General features: G+C 44.2%; 2 protein-coding genes across 2 annotated transcripts in view; one reads left to right on the top strand and one right to left on the bottom strand.

Moving 5' to 3' along the window:
• The window catches only part of AK9 (adenylate kinase 9), a 177,920-nt gene extending 164,553 nt beyond the window's left edge, over nt 1–13,367 (bottom strand). The window contains exons 1-4 of the mRNA XM_026656149.1: nt 13,295–13,367; nt 9,965–10,093; nt 4,614–4,677; nt 15–67 (exon numbers count right to left, since the gene is read on the bottom strand). Coding sequence (XP_026511934.1) covers nt 15–67; nt 4,614–4,677; nt 9,965–10,081 — 234 coding nt within the window. The 5' untranslated portion in view covers nt 10,082–10,093; nt 13,295–13,367. The remainder of the gene's footprint in view (nt 1–14; nt 68–4,613; nt 4,678–9,964; nt 10,094–13,294) is intronic.
• FIG4 (FIG4 phosphoinositide 5-phosphatase) overlaps nt 12,994–24,141 on the top strand; it is a 150,585-nt gene continuing 139,437 nt past the window's right edge. Inside the window, exon 1 of the mRNA XM_024194288.3 lies at nt 12,994–13,375. Coding sequence (XP_024050056.1) covers nt 13,307–13,375 — 69 coding nt within the window. The 5' untranslated portion in view covers nt 12,994–13,306. The remainder of the gene's footprint in view (nt 13,376–24,141) is intronic.

The following is a 24,141-nucleotide window of genomic DNA, read 5'->3' as shown; positions in this document are numbered from 1 at the left end:
CAGTAGATTTTTACCTTAAGTCCATATTCTGTTCCTGCAGTAATATTTTCTTCTATTACTTCCAAAGCTAAAAAATGTACAGAACAAAATTAAAGCAATTAATAAAACATACCGTGTGTGAATTAATATGTTTTCATGTACACTGTTAGCCTAGCATGGCTGTCTTTATTAGTGATTTCATATGATCATAATGTAACTACTGTGAAATCTGGTGTTGAATCTTTGAGCCCAAAAACGTTACACATATTAAGAAGTCAACTTTCAAAAATAGAACAGTTCAGACATACAAAGATGTCAGTTTTAAAGTAGCCAGCTGAGAAAAAAGGTTACTCTTTAAATGGTCAAATTAAACAAGACAGTGCTAGTTTGATACTCTCTCACACTCAAAGTTCATATGGCTTTATGAACTGCAATGATGGGATGGAGCCTCAGGGGATAATCCTGCAAACCCTCCACATATATAAGCCCCACTGAAGTCAAGGGGCATTCCACATGCAGAAAAGAGGGCTGATCCTTATGTAGCTGAAAAATTCTTATTCTATTTTTTTCTCACGTGAAATAGTTTAGATCAGGTGTCACTTTGTATTAAAAAAGTGGGATGACTTAAGTAATCTATTTTTGCATTGACGGAAATAAAGTTAAGAGATTTTATTAAAACAGAAATTTTAGCATGATTTGAACTTAAAGCCTTCAAAATGTGATAAAGACATTTTATTTGATATGTTATAAAGCCTCTGGTCACCACAAAATCTGAAGGTTTTTTTGGCCACCAGAGGGCTTCCATATGTTCTAATTAATGCACTAGAAATCCATAATGTTTATTCATAACAAGATTTACTGAACATGCATATTCCATGGAAAAAAATCAGCCAAATCATGTATATTATAATTAACTTGAACAAAGAGTTGTTTAAAGTAACTTCTCTACAGTTATGGTTGTTATAAGCCAATTTAGCTTTCCCCCATTTTTAATTTAAAGAGTTGCATCAGTCTCTAAATTTGTAGGATATATATGGGGCAGAGGCAACATTTTTTCTGCAAAATTTAAGTGAGCATAACAACATAAAAATGGCCATACTGGGTCAGACCAAAGGTCCATCCAGCCCAGTATCCTGTCTACCGACAGTGACCAATGCCAGGTGTCCCAGAGGGAGTGAACCTAATAGGTAATGATCAAGTGATCTCTCTCCTGCCATCCATCTCCACCCTCTGACAAACAGAGGCTAGGGACACCATTCCTTACCCATCCTGGCTAATAGCCATTAATGGACTTAACCTCCATGAATTTATCTAGTTCTCTTTTAAACCCTGTGTGACAGACCCAGACCAGTGGGGTACAGGAGTCTGGTAGAGGGCAAATATACTGGTCACTGGATGAGTAGTTTTCTGTTCCCTGAGTGACCAGAGCAGGGGCTGCACTAGAGTAATCAGGAACCTGCTAGAACCAGTTAAGGCAGGCAGGCTAATTAGGACACCTAGAGTCACTTAAGAAGAAGCTGCTAGAATCAATTAAGGCAGGCTAATCAGGACACCTGGGCTTTAAAAAGGAGCTCACTTCAGTTTGTGGTGTGAGTGTGAGGCGCTGGGAGCAAGAGGTGCAAGAAGCTGAGAGTGAGAGGGTGTGCTGCTGGAGGACTGAGGAGTACAAGCATTATCAGACACCAGGAGGAAAGTCCTGTGGTGAAACTAAGGAAGGTGTTTGGAGGAGGCCATGGGGAAGTAGCCCAGGGAGTTGTAGCTGTCACGCAGCTGTTACAGGAGACACTATAGACAGCTGCAGTCCACAGGGCCCTGGGCTGGAACCTGGAGTAGAGGGCGGGCCTGGGTTCCCCCCAAACCTCCCAATTGATCTGGACTGTGGGTTCTTCCAGAGGGGAAGGTCTCCGGGCTGTTCCCCAATCCACATAGTGAATCTCTGAGGCAAGAAAATCCGCCAATAAGTGCAGGACCCACCAAGATAGAGGAGGAACTTTGTCACACCTGTTATAGTCCTAGCCTTCACAACCTCCTCAGGCAAGAAGTTCCACAGGTTGACTGGGTGCTGTGTGAAGAAGAACTTCCTTTTGTTTTAAACCTGCTGCCCATTAATTTCATTTGGTGGCCCCTAGTTCTTATATTATGGGAACAAGTAAATAACTTTTCCTTATTCACTTTCTCCACACCACTCATGATTTTATATACCTCTATCATATCCCCCCTTAGTCTCCTCTTTTCCAAGCTGAAAAGTCCTAGCCTCTTTAATCTCTCCTCATATGGGACCTGTTCCAAACCCAGAATCATTTTAGTTGCCCCTCTCTGAACCTTTTCTAATGCTAGTATATCTTTTATGAGATGAGAAGACCACAGCTGTACGCAGTATTCAAGATGTGGGCGTACCATGGATTTATATTAGAGCAATAAAATATTCTCCGTCTTATTCTCTATCCCTTTTTGAATGATTCCTAACATCCTTTTTGCTTTTTTGACTGCTGCTGCACACTGCATGGACGTCTGCAGAGAACTATCCATGATGACTCCAAGATCTTTTTCCTGATTTGTTGTAGCTAAATTAGCCCTCATCATATTGTATGTATAGTTGGGGTTATTTTTTCCAATGTGCATTACTTTACATTTATTCACATTAAATTTCATTTGCCATTTTGTTGCCCAATCACTTAGTTTTGTGAGATCTTTTTGAAGTTCTTCACAGTCTGCTTTAAGTTCCTAGGACTGACCCTTGGGGAACATCTCTAGTTACCCCTCTCCATTCTGAAATTTTACATTTATTCCTACTCTTTGTTCCCTATCTTTTAACCAGTTCTCAATCCGTGAAAGGATCTTCCCTCTTATCCCATGACAACTTAATTTACGTAAAAGCCTTTGGTGAGGGACCTTGTCAAAGCCTTTCTGGAAATCTAAGTACACTATGTTCACTGGATCCCCCTTGTCCACATGTTTGTTGACCCCTTCAAAGAACTCTAATAGATTAGTAAGACATGATTTCCCTTTACAGAAACCATGTTGACTTTTGCCCAACAATGTATGTACTTCTGTGTCTGACAATTTTATTCTTTACTATTGTTTCAACTAATTTGCCCGGTATTGATGTTAGACTTACTGGTCTGTAATTGCCAGGATCACCTCTAGAGCCCTTTTTAAATATTGGCGTTACATTAGCTATCTTCCAGTCATTGGGTACAGAAGCCGATTTAAAGGACAGGTTACAAACTATAGATAATAGTTCCGCAATTTCACAGTTGAGTTCTTTCAGAACTCTTGGGTGAATGCCATCTGGTCCCGGTGACTTGTTACTGTTAAGTTTATCAATTAATTCCAAAACCTCCTCTAGAGACACTTCAGTCTTGACAATTCCTCAGATTTGTCACCTACAAAGGACGGCTCAGGTTTGGGAATCTCCCTAACATCATCAGCCGTGAAGACTGAAGCAAAGAATTCATTTAGTTTCTCTGCAATGACTTTATTGTCTTTTAAGTGCTCCTTTTGTATCTCGATTGTCCAGGGGCCCCACTGGTTGTTTAGCAGGCTTCCTGCTTCTGATGTACTTAAAAAACATTTTGTTGTTATTTTGAGTTTTTGGCTAGCTGTTCTTAAAACTCCTTTTTGGCTTTTTTAATTACATTTTTACACTTAATTTGAATTGAACAAAGGATTCCTGAATTACATCCTAAAATAGAAGTGTTCACTGGAGTTTTAAAAAGTGTTCTAATCTTTTTGGCCACTTTGTAGCAAAACCAATCATAACCTCCCTCCTTTGCTACAGAATATCTGCTCCAGCAAGCTTAGTATAAAAGAACAAAAAGCTGCTGGAGACCTAAGCTTATTCTTTTTGTATATGAGTCTCTAGCCCTTCTCCTTGCTGAGATGTCTCAAAACGACATGCCTCCCTAGCAATCAGTTGACAGTGGAACAAAAGAGAATATTTCCAATTAAAGGCTCTGCTCCTGCAGACCTTTAGTGATCTTCAGGGAGAGGGGGTGAGGAAGGTGGAGCTGGAGAGAGCAGAAGACCAAAGGGGCATTTCCTATTCCTGTGGACCTGCTGAAGGCTGCAAGGTGGGAGAACCCCACTGCCTCAAATGAGCCTTAGAATGTGTTTTGGTGGGGGCTTGGTATTCTCAGGATAATAGCACAGATTTGCTTTTATTATTATTTATATTGCAGAAGTGCTAAGGAGCCCAACTCAGACTAGCACCCCATTGTGCTAGGTACTGTACAAACACAGAACAAAGATAGACACTACCTGATCCTGTAAGCTGAGCCATGCAGTCAGACCCCTCTGCCTATGTGGACCCGCCACAGACTTCAACAAGGTTCCACATAAACATATGGATCTGCTCAGGTAGATCATCTTACAGGACTGGGCCCTACTTTGGTCATTAGGTGTTACATTCCCTCCTGCAAAAGAGGAGAAAACTGACTTGTTTAGCACCCATGTAGCTAAACAGCAGATGCATTTGCCATGTTCAACAATGATGTGTTTCCTGAAAGATTATCACAGTTTTCCCATACCAATGACCTTCACTGTGGTCAATAACGTACCATTTAGAATTTCAGGGAACATAAAGAAAGCTAAAATAAAAAGTATTATAGTGTTGTATTACAGTTGATATTTACCTTCAATGAGTGTGCATTTCCATAACTGAGCTATTTTTCTAGCTAATGTTTTCTTCCCAGTACCCTTAAAATGAAAAAAAGACATATTTTCTTAAAATTAGAATGACTTTGCCATTACTGTACTCACATAACAAAATGCAATGAAATGCATGTCCTGTTATTATTTCTTTGTAATACGGTAGCCACTAAAAGCCCTAGTCAGGATCAGGGCCTCTATGCTATGTGCTATAACACAAACCTGCTTAAAGTCATTGGGCAACATGTCATGTATTTCCCACTATTATTGATATATTATAATTGTTCCTTTTAACTGATTTCCTTCATATTAAATATATTTGTATTTATGAGTAAGGCTATTTTAAACTTTTTAATAAGAGTTGCTCATGAGTTTCTATAAAAAGATATAGAAGAACTGTGAGATTTGGGGAAAAACACTGGTAAATTTATAGACTGATCAAGATGAAAATCACCTTAGGATTGTGACGTTCAGTACCTCATGGGAACACCCTGCACCCCCATGTTCATCCCTATAAAATCATTGTGTGGTATCCAATGCAAAGTTTGTCATGTCGGGTGTCTTCAGAAGGCTCATGATGCACTGAGCATTGTTGTTATAGCAATGTTATAGGTTGTAATTTCATGTATATAGTTATGAGGCTGAAAATGTGTCCTTATGACTTTAAACAAAATCAGGCAAAAACTCTCCAAGAGCAGAGGGGCAGTTCATACCTCATCAGGGCATGTATGGGACAAACCCAGCCCAGCCTCACAGAAACAAAGGACACTGGCCTAGGCAGCAACAAAAGGATCTGTTGGACTCTCGAATGAGTCACCTCCCTTCCCTTGGTCAGTTAGGGACTACAATGAGGTAATGCTCACCTGACCCTGAAGGGGGAGGGGGGAAGCCAAGAGGGAAGAAAGAACATGATAAAAGGGAGAGACGTTTGCCATGCTCTTCCTCTCTCTTCCACCTCTATCTACAGACATCATCACCAAGCAACTGAAGTGCTGATGAAAGGGGAGAGCCTGGCTGAAGAGTAACTAAGGGGGGGAAGGGATAGTTCAGTGGTTTGAGCATTGGTCTGTTAAACCCAGGGTTGTGAGTTCAGTCCTTGAGGGGGCCACTTAGGGATCTGGGGCAAAATCAGTACTTGGTCCTGCTAGTGAAGGCAGGGGGCTGGACTCAATGACCTTTCAGGGTCCCTTCCAGTTCTATGAGATAGGTATATCTTCATATTTTTTAAAAAACTAGCCAGCCTGTTGTGAGAAGCTTCTAAGTTTGTAAAGGCACTAAAAGTGCTAAGATCAGCTTAGAATGCATTTTGCTTTTATTTCATTTGACCATATCCAACTTCTTGTGCTTTGACTTATAATAACTTAAAATCTATCTTTATAGTTAATAAATTTGATTATTCTACCTGAAGCAGTTCATTTGTTTTGAAGCGTGTCAGAGGCTCCCCTTGGAATAACAAGCCTGGTACATATCAATTTCTTTGCTAAATTGACAAATTCATATAAGCTTGCAGCGTCCAGTGGGCATAACTAGATACTGCAAGAGGGAGGTTCCTCTGGGACCGGAGATATTGGCTAGTCTCATTCAGTTGCACAATCCAAGGAGCAGCTTACATGCCAGAGGCTATGCGTGAACAGCCCCGGAATGGGGGTTCTCACAGCAGAGCAGGCAAGGCTGGCTCCCAGAGTCAAGGATTGGAGTGACCTAGCAGATCACCGGTCCAGGTAACACCAGAGGGGAACGTCACAGTGAGCAGGGTGTATGTACAGCTTGTTACTCCAAGTGAAGTTCACACTTTAAGCACTGATATTTGTGATTTTAAGTGAGTCTTAAGTGCAGTGGCTAAGGGCAGTCAGGAGGAAGTCACAGTTTTGTTATTTTCAGTTTGTTTATTTCAGATGAGGGAAATAAGCACAAGAAAGCAGAAAAATGACTACCAGTGAGGCAGCTACAAAACTAGAGCTGGCCAGACTGGAAACTGCAGAAAAAGAGAGGGAGCACCTCAGATTATTGCAACTGGAATAAGAACTGGAAATAAAAGAAAGAAAGAGAGAGAAGACACCAGCTGGACCTGCTAGAGAAGCAGAACCAGAGGCCCCCGATCCCAATGAGTCCCATCACTCCAAAAATCCACAAGTGGGACCACTTATGTCCTGCATACAGCAAGGAGGATAATATTGCTGAATATCTGTCTACTTTCAAGAGGTTGTGTGGAATACATGAAATCCCTGATAAGAGAGTTCCTACCCTGGTTGTGAAATTAACTGGTAAAGCTCAATGTATTCAATGGACTGCCTATTGAAGATGCTTTAGACTATTGTAAATTTAAAGATACTGTTTTGCGAAGTTTTCAGATTACCCCTGAAACATATAGAGTTAAATTTAGGAATCTTAAGAAGGATATTGGTATGAGTAATGGGGAATATGTAAACAAAATGAAAGATTTGTTGGGGAAATGGGTAAGGGGTAAAGAGGTTGCGAGTTTTGAGGGAATGTTGGATCTTGTTGCTCAAGCTTGTTTCCTAAGCATATGTAAGGCTGATGTAAAGCAGTGTCTATGGGACAAAGATGTAAAGTCTGTGGATGAGATGGCTTTGTTAGCTGATGCCTTCAAACAGAATCAGGCGTCTATTAAGGGCAGGCCCCAGAAAGGGGTTTAAAACTGGTGAGAAGGGAGGATCCCATTTTATCCCTGGGAAGAGAGAAAGGGGCTGGGAGCCTAAACATTCACTTACCCAAAAACATTCCTCTAACCCTCATCCCAAATCTCCTGTAAAAGCAGAAGAGCCCAAAATGTGCTATCAGTGTAATTCCACTCATCACCTGAGGAATAAATACCCTGTGCTAGGAGGAAGCAGGCAACCAATAGCTCATGTTAGTTCTGCTATCTTCAACACAGAAAACCCCCAAGCAATTGAAACCTATCATATTGGTTTTGTGAGATTAGCCTCTGCAGAACCAGATATGGAGCATGTTAAGGCTGTCCAAATTGATAGCAGGGAATACTTGGGGCAGAGAGATACAGGGGCCCAGACCTCTCTGGTTAAGTAGAGTGCGGACCCAAAGGCCAGTATGCTACCTGGCCAAATGGCAGAGATTGTGGGCATAGGCGAAAGCAGATTCCTCATACCACTAGCTAAAGTCCATGTGGTGTGGGAAGGTTTGGAAAGTGTTTTGACTGTGGGGGTAATAGAACACCTCCTAGTTGACCATTCAGGCTTCTAACTTGATAATAAACCTCGCTGAGGTGATGCCTATTATCAATGCTGTCTTAACAGAAAAATAAAAGAATGTACAATCTTCCATAGGTTCAAATGAACACTGCATTAATTGCACTACATTTAAATGCCAAGCAGGTACAGGTTCACTCACCAGCAGATATAGATTATTAAGACCTTTTAAGAATCTCTTAAATACATCATGAATAAATACCAATTTACTTTCCAGAGGAACATGGTATGCCGAAATTGTTGACAGGTGGAACTTAATAGAAGACAGAGACCTGACCTTTTGAGATATAATAAATATTCTAAAATTCAACTAATAGGCATAGTATATGGATCACCTCATTTATGCTAACCCACAATAAAAATCTTTTCCATTTATAATCATAACATTTATGTGTAGACTCTTTTCTTGAATTAACAAGATCCTTCTGTACATTGACTGTTCTAGCAATCCCAGAGTTCTATCACCCAAGTAGTGAGGTGAGGCAAATGAAGGTTTGAATGTTGCTCTTCATGCAAATAGGAATGGGGTATACATAAGCAGAAGGGAGAGGAGACAGTCAGGCTGATCACACCCCTACACAGCTGCTAGAACTGCCAATTGTGAAGACATACACCCACAGCTGGGACCAATAAAGAAAACAAAGCCAGCCATACGGGATGGGGAATAGAGAGGGAAAGAGAAGCAAAAAGGCCTGGGATAGTGGGGCAATAGCCCCATGCTAGGATGCCTCTGTGAAACCAAGAAGCAGACTGTAAGCCCTGAAGTTTCAGGGCTGATAGATCAGTGCATAAACTCTTAACTTAAATTGAGTCTAACTGCAGATGAATTGAAGGGGACCAGTTAGGAAAAAGCTGGGACCCCTAGAGAGACTGCACTAAGAGCAGTTGACACCCCCAAACAGAGGAGCTCTGTTACCCCTACCTCCTTCAGGGACCACTGATGATTCTGAGCCATTAACCTGCTCAAATAATCTGCAAGGGTGTTGTTTTCCCCTGGCACATGAATTGCCACTGGGTGAATGTCCTGCTTTCATTCTCAAAGACTTGTTGCATCTGTGCACACTTGAAGGGAATGTCCCCCTTGTTTGTTCTAGTAATATAAGGCTGTAATATTGTCTGCTACCACCTGAACCACTCTGTGCTTGATCTGAGGTAAGAATTATTTTCAGGCCCACCTGATGACCCTCAGATCTAATACACTTATATGTAATTTCTTTTCCATTGGTGACCAGTGACCCATTAACAGCAAGCCGTTTAAATGAGCCTCCCCTCCCCATCCTAAAGTGGATGTGTCCAAAGTGACTATTAGCAAAAGCACAGGAAGAATTAATGGTATGTCCTTCATGTTTTGATCTTGTGTTTATAACATCAGTGCTAATAACACCCTCTGGGGAATGACCAACTTCTAATGCATACTCTTCACACCAAGCTTGTAATTCTTGACAACCAGTATTACAACACCCTTATTTGGAGACAAGCATCTGGGGTTGCCGATGTGATTGATGCTAACAATCCCATTATCATTAAAATATGATGAACATAAAAACAAACATATTGGCTGCCATTTTGAAAGACAAAAGAAAATCTTGGAGAAATCTGTGACCTTTACTCACAGTACTAACACCTCTAATTGTAACTGACAAGTCAGTTAGGCCCCAAAAAACAAACCCTACCAAAACAGGCTGCGCAATTGTCACCATCATATTAAGATACAGAATACTCATGCTATATAAGAGAAAAAAACCCTATTCCCTTAGGTTTATTTTATTAAAGCAGTTTTCCTGATTATCTGTGTCCATTTAATGAGCCAGCAGGTGACACTGCAAAGAGTCTCCTCAGTTCCTACTGGTTTTAATGAAAGTGAAAGGCATTCAGCACTGTGCAGGATTTAGGCTCCTCATCCTTCATTCCTAAAATTCTTATTGACCTCAACAGTTGTTTTGGAATGAAAATAAAAATAAAAATGCAACACTAGGCCCTAGAGTGGCTTTGACTGTATTACTAAGCTAATTTTTAAAAAGAAAATGTAAAACCTTTACCAAATCTATTTGAGGGGAAATAATTTTTATGAGATGTTCAAATTAAAACATAGAAATTGGATGTCTTACTGGCTTTCCAAGGATAATTAAGCATGTAGGTTTAGACAACAGAAAGGATTTTTCAGCTTCATCTTCATCAAATATATCTACAAAGGGATAATCTTGTTTTTTCTCTGGTGAAGCCATAAATAAAATAGTCTAAATTAGGAAAAAAATAAACTGTTATTTATATAACACCAGGCATAATGGTTTACATATGAGTAAGCAGACAGAAAACATAGTGAATAACAATTGATTATGTTAGTAAACAATGGATATTGACAGAGGCAAATATAACTATTGAGCATATACAATGCAGGGGGAGGAGAATAACTTCAGAAAAATAAGAGATTATCAGAACTTTCATTAAGCCCATTACAGGGGTGCCATTACAGGGGTGCCCCCCGCACCTATCCTCCAAGTTTTGTACCACATTTGGGTGAAGTTCGCAGCAGGAGGGAAGATGCTACCCCTCCTCCCCCTGCTTCACTGCTGTCTTCAGCTGCTGCTCTGCCCCCACCTCCCATTGTCCTGGAGCCACCGCTGGCCATGCTGTTTGGGACCGGGAGCCTGCCTCCTGATCTGCTGCACAGAGGCAGGCAGGGACTGATGTTGGGGTATCCTCCTCCTCCCCATGTACCAGGGCTGGCAGAGTGTGTCCCTCGCCCCACCCCCAATGAGCTGCCCTCACTGTGCCAACTAGGGTCTGAACACATGCTGGCCCCCCAACCAGCAGCACCCTCTCTGATGTAGCCCCTTCCAGCATCTTGACCTATACCCCTCGCAGCCACCCCCCTGCCTGCACCCAAAGCTACCCCTCTCTCTGCACATATCACCTAGCTAGCCCTGCCTGGACCCTGAGATTTCAAACTTTTTGAACTGAGCCCACCCCTTTGAGTATCATTTTTGGTTGTGCCCCTCCCCCATTATCTGCCCAAAACAAGAGTTTTTAGATGCCTAAGCAACCTCTGGAGTCAGGGTTAAAGTTGCACCCCTCCCCCCCCCCCCAAAATCTGAAATAGCACTCCTTGACCTCTTTTCAGATTTTGATAGACTTCCTCCTTTTCTCAATCCCTGATTCTTAACATGGCTGCAGTTGTTTCTCTGTGATCCTCAAACAAGATACAACTGCCCCCTTTCTTCTCCCCGCTTTCCCTTATATTATGGTCTTCAGTATCCTTACAGCTTCACTCTCTGCCTCCATAATTGGGCCATGATCCTGCAAAGACTTAGGCTATGTCTACTCTACATGCTTAACTTTACACACAGTAAGTAGCCCATCAATGTCAATGGGACTATTGATAGTGCACAAGGTTAAACAAGTTTCAGAGTGGTAGCCGTGTTAGTCTGTATCAGCAAAAACAACGAGGAGTCTTTGTGGCACCTTAGAGTCTCTAAGGTTAAACAAATCTCTGCTCCTCCCCTATAATCTTCCTACAGGTCCCAGCTCACTCCAATCCTGCAACAGGCCTCACATCCTCCTTTGAAGAGTCTTATGATGAGGTGCACTCACCACAGTGCCTCCAGCAAACAGCAAACTTCACTCTAGCTTTCCCTTCTACTTGTACAGTGGAAGATTACATGGCAGGTTCAAAGACTGCAAACCCCACAGGGAGAAAGCAGACAAGAAGCTGGTTGGGCAACAGAGAGCAATGCCCTGCCTAGGCTGCTACACCAAGATACCACAAGGCATCAATCCGGATTGGTATTTTCTCTTCTGGCAAGGGAAGTGCAGTTTGCCTGGTTCTTTGTTGTTAATGTAGCACACTCAAGATCCTCATGAAATAAAGGGGTTGGGGAGAAAATGGTCTGGTTTATTTTGCCTATACAGTAACTGAATCATCCCATTGCAGGGCTGGCGGGCGGTTGTCACAAAATCTAATGAGGCTGTCAGTGACTTGTCCCAGCTCCTTCAAAACAGGCTGACGGTCACTTGGGGTGGCCCGGGAAGTCCTGTACAGTAACAACCTGCTCCTTATTTGATTGAGATAATTAATAATTAAGCCATCGCTCACTGAAGTTTTAACACATTACTTTGATGACGTTTCTAAACATTTCCTCTCCCGCGGATACATTTGTAAAACATTTTGGCCTTGGAGTCTGGGAATCACGAGCCAACCTCCCGGCGGAGAGCCAGGCGCGGGCGGGATGCAGGTGTCACGGAGTTGGCTTGGGGCTGTTGGCGGCGGACTCGGTCCCTCCGCGGGGACAGGGCGGCGGAGGCCGAACGGGGCATTGCTCAGGGCAGCTCTGGCTCTGCCGGTGACTGGGGGGGAGGGGGACCCTCTGGAGCATCCCCGTAAGGCCTGTGCCCAGCGCCACATCCCCGCGCAGCCGGGGGGAAGGGGCCGCCGGGAGCGGGGAGGGAGGTTGGGCCGGGGGTGCTGGCCGGGCAGCTGGGGCGGCATCACTTACAGTGCGCGGGGCAGGCACGGAACGGCCCCTCCGCCTTCCTAGCGCCGGGATCCCTACTCACTGCCCGGCACTGATTTGTGTAGCCTCGTAACCCATGGCAACCAGCGAGCCCCGCCCCGCGCCCGCTGCTCTCCGCTTCGAAACTGAGCGCGCCCCGTGCCCAATCAGCGTGCGAGCCGCGCTGCCCGCGCGCGTGCACGGGGCAGATTTTTAAAGCGGGCGGCGGCGCGCGCCTAACCGCTATGGAGAGAATTACAGGCGCAGGGTCTTTCCGTAGCGGTGAACGTGAGAGTAGCACAGAGCAGGCAACCAGCCCCTGAGCGTGGTGTTGTGGAGGTCGGAGCGGTCCCTAGTGCTGATGGCGGGGAAGCACCTCTACCGTGAGGGAATGGGGTCCTGCCCCTTCGTAGCCAGTGACACCCTCTCCCCCAGCGGCAGCCCGGTGTCTGCGCCTCAATATTCATCGCTTCCCTCTGACAGGCTGGAGCCCGCTTCACGGCCGCAGCCCACTGGCACCCACACCTGAAATGGCCGCCAAGGCTTCGGTCTCATTCCGTCACGTGACGGGATCACGGGGGCGCGGTAGCCCGACGCTCTCTAATGAGCTCTCCGGGGCAGCGTCTGCGCCAGCCGCGCTTCCGGCTCCTAGAGTGGGGAAGTGACAGGGAGCGCCCTCTCCCCGCAGGGTCTGCTCGGGTGCGCCGCCCCCCCCAGCTTCCAACCCGCCTCTGGTCTCACGCGGCCCTTCCCCGGCAGCTATTGCCCCAGAGGCCTGGACGCTCTGCCGCTCTCCCTGGTGCTGGAGCCCCCCGAGCGGCTCGATAGCCCCGTCTGGGGGGTGCGGCTCGCTACGCGAATTCGATCGTTCCCCGCCCGTTAAACGTCTATTCCCCCTCCCAATTTATTCCCCCTCCCCCGTTGCCGTGGGGCGGGCCCGGAGCCCACCCCGCTATCGCCATGCCCGCCGCTGCGGCAGCGCCGATTATCCGCTGCGTGCAGAAGCTGGTGCTGTACGAGACCAGAGCTGTAAGTAACCGCGGCGCCTCCCCCGCCGGCTCCGCCCCTACCGCCCGCGTGCCGGGAGGGCGGGCGTCTGGTCTGGGGGACAACAACTGAGCCGAGGCCATAGCGGCTTCTGCAGGCTCTTGAGTAACGTGGAGTCCGTCGTTCACCTTCCTCTGCAGGAGTGGGTTACAGGTTCACTAACAGTGGGATGTTGTCATGGGTCATACATGTACCCCCAGGCCAGCCCCCCCCTTCTGCCCAAGGTCCTGCCCCAGACGCCCCTCCCCGGCCAGCCCCATGCCTCCGGCGTCAGGAGAGAAGGGGAGCGTGGGTGAGGCTAGGGCCTGGGTGTAGGGAGGCTTAGCCCCCCCCCCCGCCTACCCACCTGCACATGTGTGTCCCTACTGAGAGCATTTATTAGTATTATTTCTGTTAATTGCTGTATTGTAGCACTAGGAACTCCCAGGTTTGCCAACTGTCTAATCACATAAACCAAAATACCCTTGCCCTGCCTCCTGCTGTGCCCCTTCTCCGAGGCCCCACCCTGCTCACTCCATCCCACTCCCTCCCTTGCTTGCTCTCCCCCACTCTCATTCACTTTAATGGGGTAGGGGCAGGGAGTTGGGATGTAAGAGGGGGTGTGGGCTCTGGGAGGGTATTTAGATGCAGGAGGGGGCTCAGGGCTGGGGCAAGGGATTGGGGTGCAGGAGGGGATGTGGGGTGCAGGCTCTGAGAGGGAGTTTGGGTGTGGGAGGGGGTTCAGGGTGGGGTGCTGGCTGCAGGAGGGGGCTCAGTGCTGGGGTAGAGGTATGGAGGGGGGTTGGGGTGTTGGCTGCGGGAGGGGATTATCTCGGGCAGCTTCTGGTCAGTGGCACAGTGGGGCTAAGGCAGGCTCCCTGCTTGTCCTGGTGCTGCTCCCAGAAGCGGCTGGCATGTCCCTGCAGCCCCTGGGAGGGGGAGCCAGGGGACTCAGCCTGCTGCCCCTGCCTGCGGGCATTGCCCCTGCAGCTCCCATTGGCTGCAGTTCCCGGCCAATGGGAGCTGCAGAGTCGGTGCTGGGGTAGGGGCAGCGGCAAAGACTCCCTGCCCTCCCCCAATTCCGGGAGACTCCCGGTGAAACTGGGAGGGATAGCAACCCTAGGAGCCCCAGTGGTGGACCAGGATCCAGTTGTGCTAGGCTCTGCACGAACAGAGCAAGAAGATACTCCCTGCCCCAGAGCGTACAGTCTAGGTATAAAACAAGAGCTAACAGGTGGATAGGGACAGATAATGGGTAAGGGAATACTAGGAAACAATGAGACACTATTGGTTAGCATAATAGGCAGTGATCTTGGCATGTCAGCAGGCATCATGACAAAAGAGAGATTTGAGATGAGTTTTGAAGGAGGATAACTTTAAAACACTACAGTATTCCACAACAGTAAGGGCAAACATTAAGGTGAAGTGCTTCTGTTACTTGCTCTATTATTTTATCATGAGATTAGGTACATGCAAAACAACAAACGTGACTATAGCAACGAGAGGATATCTTTGTTAATAGACTAATGCTTTAATTATATTTCTGTTTTGAATCTGTGGCTCTGAAGGTGTTGCTGTTGTCAATGTCAGTTCATCAAAACCTTGTGTGCAGTGTTGGTCCCAGAATATTAGAGTGACAAGGTGGGTGAGGTAATATCTTTTATTGGGTCAGGTTCTGTTGGTGAAAGAGACAAGCGTTTGAGCTATACAGAGCTCTTCACGAGGTCTCCATGTAGCTTGATATCTTGTCTTTCTCCAACAGAAGTTGGTCCAATAAAAATATTATCTCACTCACCTTGTCTTATTGAAACCTTTTGGGAGGAAATATCCTTTACTAGCCTTTGAAGGCAGATATTACAGAGACTTCTTTCTCTCAAGATAACCTTCATTAGTTTCTGCATAAGAAGGGCATAATCCTAAAACCATTCTGATATTTAAAATCCAGAAAATAAATTCTGGAGTAATATGTTAATAGTTGGTTTGGGGTGTATTTTAAACTGAATTATTAAAGGGACAGCATCAACTTGAAATCTAGCAAGTTTAATACAAACTGGAAGTAGTTTCAGGTTCTAACTGCTGAGGAGTCACAACTGCCAATTTTGGAGGGTTTACAACTATATATTCCTTTCTTTAAAAAGGTTTTCTATTCCCTTTTGTTCTATGAAAGATGCACATAAACAAATTGGCTGACTCTACCGGGGAAACTATGACAATCTCTATGCTACCAACTGCACAAAGTAAATAAAACATTTAGTTTCTCAAATTTTTGTAGCATAGGGCTTGTCCTTACTCCAGTGGTAGCACAAGGTATAACTTGAATGTTGCCTCAACCTGACTTCTGTTCCCACACAAATTGCTAGCTCGAGTAAAGTGGTGCTTTAAATTTAAGCATGTTGGCTCATCATTGGGTGTGGATTGAGGCTCAAATGCTGCTGCTTATTGAGCTAGTAATGCAGTGGTGATTCAGCTACTCTGTGCTATTGAGGGCTTGTCTACACATACAGTACTGCAACAGCGCTGCTGTAGTGCTTAGTGAAGACACCACGTACACCAACAGAATGCTTCTCCCCTCGACATAGGTTCTCCACTTTCACAAGAGGTGTTAACTGTGTTGATGGGAGAAGCCCAGGAGCTCAGTCAATATCACTATCGCTCGGGTGTGGATTTTCCACAGCCCTGAGTGACATAAATTATACAGTAGAACCTCACAGTTACGAACCTCTCAGGAATGGAGGTTTTTGTAGCTCTGAAATGTTGGTAATTCTGAACAAAACTTTATGGCTGGTCTTTCAAAAGTTGATAACTTAACATTGACTTAATACAGCTTTGAAACATTACTATGCAGAAGAAAAATACTGCTTTCCCTTTTTTTTAGTAGTTTAAATTTACCACAGTACTGTACTGTATTTGCTTTTTTTCTTGTCTCTGTGGCTGCCTGATTGTGTACTTCCGGTTCCAAATGAGGTGTGTAGTTGACTGATCAGCTCATAACTCTGAGGTTCTACTGTACTGACATACGTCTGTATGGTGGACCAAGCCTAATATAATCACTCTGTAGCTCCAGTATTGTTGTGCGATGTGCCTGCTCTCCCTTGAGCTAAATCAGGTGGAGTAATTTGAGCTAATTGTTGCAATGAAGACAAGACCAAAGTCATCTTGGGGGCTTCTTATAATAATAGATACAGAATTTTCACACAGATTTCAGCAGTGCTTTGTGTGGTCATAAGATTTCACCCATTTAGAATAAATGTGCAGGGTCTAGGCCTTAGCAGATGAGAACCGGTTCTGCCATTGATAGAGAACTTGGGTTCTATTCCCAACTCAGCCAGAAATGATCTTGTGCAACTTTTCAGATCCTCAGTTAACTCGAAGGGGGAAGGGTTGTTGAAACACACAAAATTGACACCAGTCAGTGGAAGAAGTGAGGTTAGCTCCACAATCCTAACACTGTTTGCTTTCTGCCAGACCAAAAGGTATTTTGTTGGGATTCATGATCTCTCATATAACACTGCTGAAAAATAGCAATGTTTTTGGGACTTCTATTAAACTGATGATAAAAGCTGTAAATTATGCAAGAAAAGGGATAAAAGATTTTGATAAGAAAGGGTTGTGTAGCTCATCTGAGTGAGGGACATAATGTTAACATCTGAGTGAATTTTGAAGTTCATGTTAAAGATGTGCTAAAGGATTACTAAATTTTGTGTGATACTATGCACAAATTTAGAAAGGTATGATTTTTATTTTTACCATTTTATTTTTTTTCAAGAACATTTGCCAAGGTCCAAGGGTCCATCTTTTATTGTTTTTTAAAGCAAGCCTTTGTTTCAGCTGCAGGGAGGTTTTCAGCCACTATTAGTACTTCTCTAAGGTTTTCTCTGATACATTTTTATTTTCCATTTTTTACTTTTGAACTTTGCAAGATATTCATACTTTATTGTATAGACATGACTGAAAATGATATTATAGGTAAGTAGAAATTTTTGAATCAGAAATATTTGTAGGGTTGAAGAACTTACTGTTTTCAGATGCTTTTTAAAACCTTATATTTGTACCATTTTTTATCCATATTTGGTTTCAGTTCTCTTTTGCTTTTAGTCTCAAATGTTATTGTGCACACATTTCAAACCAAAGAAACATCATACATTTGTTACCTGAAACATGCGTTACTAAGAGTTGTTAAAATAAAATTAAAAATCACAGTTGTAAATAAGTCGCCTAAGTTTGTCTGCTGTTTCTCTCCTCCCCCTACCCCCGCATGACAAAATATCACTTGTGATTTGTGTTGATTTCTGTCTTGTGTTCATTTTATTATGCTTCTGTGGTTTGACTTGTTTGCTTACTAATTTCTTTGTTGGCATAGGGGCTTTGTGTTCTTTGTTAGCTCATTTTCTGCTTCCTCAGTCTGCTAATTTTTATGAAAAAAATCTATCATTTTACTTTAATTTGTTTCACTATCATCTTCATGATAGTGTGAAAATGTGACATGGCTTTTTTCTTAATTATACTTTAGAATGTATCTAGATAAACACGGGGGAAACAGGCAGTGTTGTTTGTGGTCAAATAAATAATTAGACTGAGATTACAGGAGTCCCAGAGAACATATTAAGGTAACTGAAAAACAAGGAAGTGGTAAATGGATAGCCAATGAGTACATTGTGTACATAATGCAAAACTAAAGGAGTCTGTAGGATCTTAACAGAAAGAGAGGCTGTTTGAGAGCGTTGGCTTTTTAATTCAGCTCCTAGCTTCAAAGTAAGCAATGAAAGATGGCTTCCATATCCAAATGCATAGCTATATATTATTAGGACAAAAGTCTTGTGGGTTTCTACTGACTCTAAACTTATTGATGCTTGTAGTTTTGGATGTTTAGTATTGTATATATTAAGGCTTAGTCTATACTACCAACTTATGTCGGTATAACTATGTTGCTCAAGGGTCCCACACCCCTCGTATAGACAATATTATGTTGACGGGAGGGCTTCTTCTGTAGACATAGCTACCGCCTCTTGGGGCAGTGGAATACCTATCCTGACAGGAGAAACTCTCCCATTGGCGTAGGTAGTGTCTTCACTAAGTGCTACAGTGGTGTAGCTGCAGCACTGTAAGTGTAAACAAACCCTTAGTTTTGAGTGAGATCCATACAACATATCTACTAAAATTCAGCTGCAAACAACATTTGTGGCATTACACTCGGAAGTAAAATTGTAAGAGCGCGCTCTCTCTCGATATATATCTATATATAAATACCTTCTCTCATTTGTGTTTTAAAATGTGTTAAAAGTGATGAGCATTATTAAAAATAAACAAATTCTGTAAGATAAGTAAAAGTTATAAGTTGAATTTTTAAAAGGGGCAGTATTTCAATAATAAATGTCTCTATTCATCAGGAACTTATTTGAGTGCCTGTTTCAGGGGGCTCCTTGGACCCTGTGGCTTATTAACTCCAGTGCCTTAAACTAGGAAAAGTGTCAGTTTCCTTTTTCTCATTCCCTGAATTTTTTCTAGAACAAAATAAATAGACCTCTAACATTCAAAGGAAGCTGAGTCTAACAAGGGGGTTTCAACTTTTCCTGAGCCAACACCAGAAAAGTTCTGTGGTTGTCCATTGTATTTTTTTCTTTAAGAATAAAGGAAAAAACATGAGTCAATCCATTTCAAAATATGGAATAAAGAAAACTTTTTACAAGAAAAAAGTGAGAGACTGACAGGATTACAGCGGTGGGTGTGGAAGATCAAATTAAATTTGAGGAGTGCAATGTGAGAATCAGAGAGTCCAGAGAGGAAGTTGTTGCATTTACTGAGAGAGAACTAGTACATATACCAAGCTTTTAAGGCATAGAGAGAAAAGGGGCTGGATTTTTGAGATTGGGAGGACTGATGGAGTTTAGGGACTGACAGGATGTGATAAGATGAAGAAGATAGAGTTGAAATATGACACTAAAGCTGCACACCTGCATTACTGGGCATTGTGGAATTGTCTACAATGATTCAGAATGGACTGGGAGAGAATGGTTTGGGTGAGAACTAGCAAACTCTATTTTCAACTGGAAAATACTTTCATTGGGAGGCTGGATACTGAGAAGAGATCGGAAAGACAATCACAGATAAATGTAGGATTGAACAGAAGGAGAAGTCAGGATGTTGGGAAAGTCATATGGATGGTAATTGAATACATGAGAATATATTAGGTTATACAGTGATAGGTGCTGGGGAGAAGAGAAAGGAACCAAGGAAGGAAGACCTGAGGGACAATGATTGAAAGCAAGGTAGAGGATGAGCTAGTAAATAAGAGGATGAAGGAGCATCCTTCTAGCTCCCCTTGCTCCTCTAGGGGAGCTAGAAGGGGAGCTATTCAAGGCCAGAACCACAGAAGCCTACAGAGGAGAGCAAATGTATGAAAAGGGGGAGTGATTGTGCTGAAGACAGTGGACAGAGTTTAGGCCTTTAGACTTAGGAGGGAGCAGGTGATTAGTGAGTAGCTTCAGTAGAATGGGGAGGGCGACTGCAGATTGCAGACAATCAATTAGAAAAAGAATGGAACACAGTGAAACTGAGGAATAAACAGCATGCTCAAGGAACTTAGTGTTCAAGGACAGGAGACAGATGGGACAGAAATTGGAAACGTATGGAGTGTTTAAAGGTTTTTTTTGTTAGGATAGGAATATAGTAGAATGGTTAAAGTAATTGTAAAAGGAGTCTGGATCTGAGGGAGAGGGGCAGAGGACACTGGAATACACAGGGACAAGGTGGGTGAGGTAGTGTCTCCTATTGGACCAACTTCTGTTGGTGAGAGAGACAAGCGTTTGAGCTTACACAGAGCTCTTCTACACAGGGTCAGTTAAGCAGTCGTGAGTAAAGCTATATTTAGAAAAAGCCAGTGTTGCCTTTAAATACAGTGATAGGAAAAAAATAATCCAGGACAACTGTTAAAACATGCTTTTTTTAATTGACTTTGGGTTGATGAATGTTATGATATGTGAATTGGAGTTTGTCCTAGGAAGACTGAGAGCTTGCTTAGAAATATTCAGTCTGGTGCATGTATTGAGCTAGTTGTTAAACAGATATAAAATAGAGGAAAAATCTAAGGGACAATAATATGCTGAAAAACTACACTAAATTGTTTGTGCAAACTTCTTCTTATGCAAAAGTGCACACTAGAGGGCAGTAAATCAAAAGGATCTAGAGTAAATCAGATATCCTTTTTTTCACTCTACAGCAAAGCTGGATTGAGCTAGAGATATCTATAACTGCCTGTGTGTTTCCCTCAATGGAACCTACTTGAGAACTCTAGTTTGAACCACTGGCAATTACCATGTTTTTTCCCATAATTCCTGGAATAGTGTGGCATTGGGCAGATCACTTAATCTGTTTGTGTCATCTGTAAAAAGGGATGATAATACTTACCTACCTTGCAGGGTATTTTGAATCTAAATTAATGCTGTTCTGTCCAGGTTCAACCATAATTACCATAATATCTGAGGGTGGGATTTACAGAGTTACTTAGGTGCCTAAATCCCAGTCCTCTGTGATCCATGAAACTCATGTGTAACCCAGTAGTTGCTCAAACTCACTCAGCGTCTAAGTTTTCAGCATAAAAGTTCCCTAGGTGCCTTAGTTTCTGCCTGTGGACGTGTGCACTGCTGCCTCACTACGGGTGTTCAGAAGCCTATCTGCTGCCTGAAGCCCAAGGAAATCCACTTTATAACTTTTAGCATAGTGGTTAAAGCACTTCTCTGGGATGTTCGTGACCCAGGTTCAGTTTCCTCCTCTACCTGAGGGGGAGAATGGCGAGTTCCCTAACAACTGGGCTATGGGATACTCTTAGGTAGGGCTCCCTCAATCTCTTTCTGGTTGAGGCAGTTCCGCTGTGGATAAATAATGAGTCACTGGGCCAGATATAGTGAGAGTGATCCTGTAGCCCAGTGGTTATGGCCCACGTAGGAGTGCGAGACCCAGGTCCAGTCTTCCTGCTCCAATGACTCCTTAATTATTTATCCACAGTGGAACAGCTTCAACAGGAGAGACTGTAGGGAGCCCCACATCACACATTCTCATAGCCCAGTGGTTAGAGCACTCTCCTGAAAGGTGGGTCACCCCTGTTCAAGTCCTTTCTCCCACTCAGGTAGAGAGGGGAATTGAACCTGAGTCCATAGGTGCCGGTTCTGTGGGGGCTTCGGGGTTTAGGACTTTCTGGGAGGGAGAGGGAGTAGCGGGGACGCGGTGTGCTCAGGGGAGGAGGCGGGGCAGGGACTTGGGGAAGGGGGTGGAATGGGGGCAGGGCTGGGGTGGGAAAAGGCGGGGTGGGGCAGGGATTTTGGGAAGTGGTGGAATGGGCAGGGCTGGCTTTAGTAAGTGCAGGGCCCGATTCAAATACCCAGCGGTGGTCTGGGTCTTCGGCACTTCGGCGGTGGGTCCTTCACTCGCTCTGGGTCTTCCGCTGCACTGAAGGACCCGCTGCCGAAATGCTGCTGAAGACCCTGGAGCGAGTGAAGGACCCGCCGCCAACGTGCCGCCGAAGACCCGGACCGCTGCTGGGTGAGTAAAAAAATTAAAAAGGCACCTAAGTTAGGTGTTCTTCTTTAGGGCGTGGGGCCTGATTTGGGGGAATTGGCCTAAAGCCGGCCCTGGTGTTGTAGCCGTGTTGGTCCCAGCATATTAGAAAGACAAGGTGAGAGAGACAAGCTTTCGAGCTTATACAGAGCTCTTCTTCAGCTCTTTGCTGCTTGGGCAATCTGTGAGATAGTTATAAAAACTCATTTTATATAGAAAATGAGGTAGACCCACACCAGTTGGCAGGGAAAGCTTTTTACTCACCACTGGTGAGTAAGCAAGAAGGCTTTTCATGTCTTGCTTAAGGTTCCATTAACTTGATTTTAATTGAATGTCATATGATACAAGATCCAGATTTGGATTTTCATTGGGTTTTATGCCTGTAGTTTCCGGGCTGGTACATAGATTTAGATGGTTGGAGAGAAATATACATTGACCACTGTTTACAAATCCTGATTTTTAGTTTAAAAAAAAAAAAAAAAAAAAAAGAAAAAAAAACGTAAGGCTGAGATTTGAAACTTTGAAAAATGGTGGCTATGTATGAGTACTGTCTAGGTTTCACAAATATCGTTTAACTGGTTAACCGTTAACTGATGTCGCTCCTGTGGCGGGCCGGCACGGGGTGGCAGGGGCTGGGGTCGCACCGAGGCCGATGTCCTGCCCAGTGTGGCCAGCTGCGGAGGTTAACGGTTATTGTCTGGTTAACAATAAGCCTAATGCTTACTGGTTAACCTTTTACATCCCTAATTTTAATAGAAAATCCTAATAGAGTAAATGCTTGTTTGCAGCAACATCTTGTAAGAGCAACTCTGCTTATGAGCAACATTTCCTTTTGGAACACTTTCTCTACCATGAGTTGTCTACTTGGTAACAGCAACAAAGCCACTGCATAAGAGCAACATTTGTGATGTTGTGACGTCACATCCTCAGTTTACTTGCATCATTTTTTGTGTGTCAAAAACAGACAAAATGCCAGAAGTCTTTCACTGAAAGAAAAAGTACAGATTATCTGAGACTGTCAAACTCCAGGGGCTACTCAAAACCAAGTTGCAGTCAAGTGGGATTTGCACAGGTCGATTGTATGTGGAAGTAGAAGGATAAGCTTTTGGCTAAATACGAAGCTGCACAGTTGAATAGCTGCCGTACGTGCGGGCATGAAGGAAAAGCCCCTGATGTCGACCAGGCTCTATTTATATGGCTCAAGGAGAAGAGGGCGCAGGGAGCACTGCTCACTGGACCAGCAATCAAGGAAAAAGCCCTTCAGCTGGCTGCTTCTCTTGGATTGAACAAGTTTAAGGCAAGTGACAGTCCTAGATGGAAGAAACGCTTCAATGTTGCTTACAAAAAAGAGCATGGCGAAAAACCATCGGCGGGCAAGCCAGCAGCTGAGCAGGGGCAGTGCAAAAAGCTTCCTTACATTCTTGAAAAGTTTTCCCCAGCTGACATCTACAATGCTGACGAAACAGGATTTTATCTGAAAGGGTTCTGTGCCAGAGGACGTGGAAAAAAATGAAAAGCTAGAAGGAGGGAAAGCTTCAAAGGACAGGGTAAGTGTGCTTTTCTGTGCCAACATGGATGGGAGTGACAAATGCCCCACTGTTCATGATCGGAAAGTCAAAAAGACCCATATGCTTTCCAAAGGATTTCAGTAAACTTCCCCTCACTTATGTCAGTTCAGCAAATGCCTGGATGATGGGTGAGATTTTCATCAACTGGCTAAAAAAGTGGGATTATCAGTTTTGCTTGTAGAGCCATACAATGTGCTTCTTACTGGATAACTTCTCCACCTCCCACTTCCCCCCCAAGGAGTGGTTCTCACCAACATTCAACTTGAATTCTTACCCTCTAACACAGGGGTGGACAAACTTTTTGACCCGAGGGCCACATCAGGGTGGGGAAATTGTATGCAGGGCCATGAATGTAGGGCTAGGGCAGGGGGTTGGGGTGTGGTGTGCAGAAAGGGGCTCAGGGCAAGGGGTTGAAGTGCAGGAGGGGGTTGGGGTGCAGGAGGGGACTTAGGGCAAGGGGTTGGGGTGCAGGAGCGGTGTGGCAGGGAACTCAAGGCAGGGGGTTAAGGAGCTCAGGGCAGGAGGTTGGGGTGTAGGAGGGGTTTGGGATGCGGGCTCCGGCCTGGCACAGCTTACCTCGAGCGGCTCTGGGGTGGCAGTGGCGCATAGCAGGGCTAAGGCAGGCTCCCTGTCTGCCTGCCCTGGCCCCGC

The sequence above is a fragment of the Terrapene carolina genome, unplaced genomic scaffold (assembly GCF_002925995.2).
Source record: "Terrapene carolina triunguis isolate 2854851 unplaced genomic scaffold, T_m_triunguis-2.0 Scaffold42, whole genome shotgun sequence".
Classification (NCBI taxonomy): domain Eukaryota; kingdom Metazoa; phylum Chordata; order Testudines; family Emydidae; genus Terrapene; species Terrapene triunguis.
This window is presented reverse-complemented; position numbering and strand designations above follow the sequence as displayed.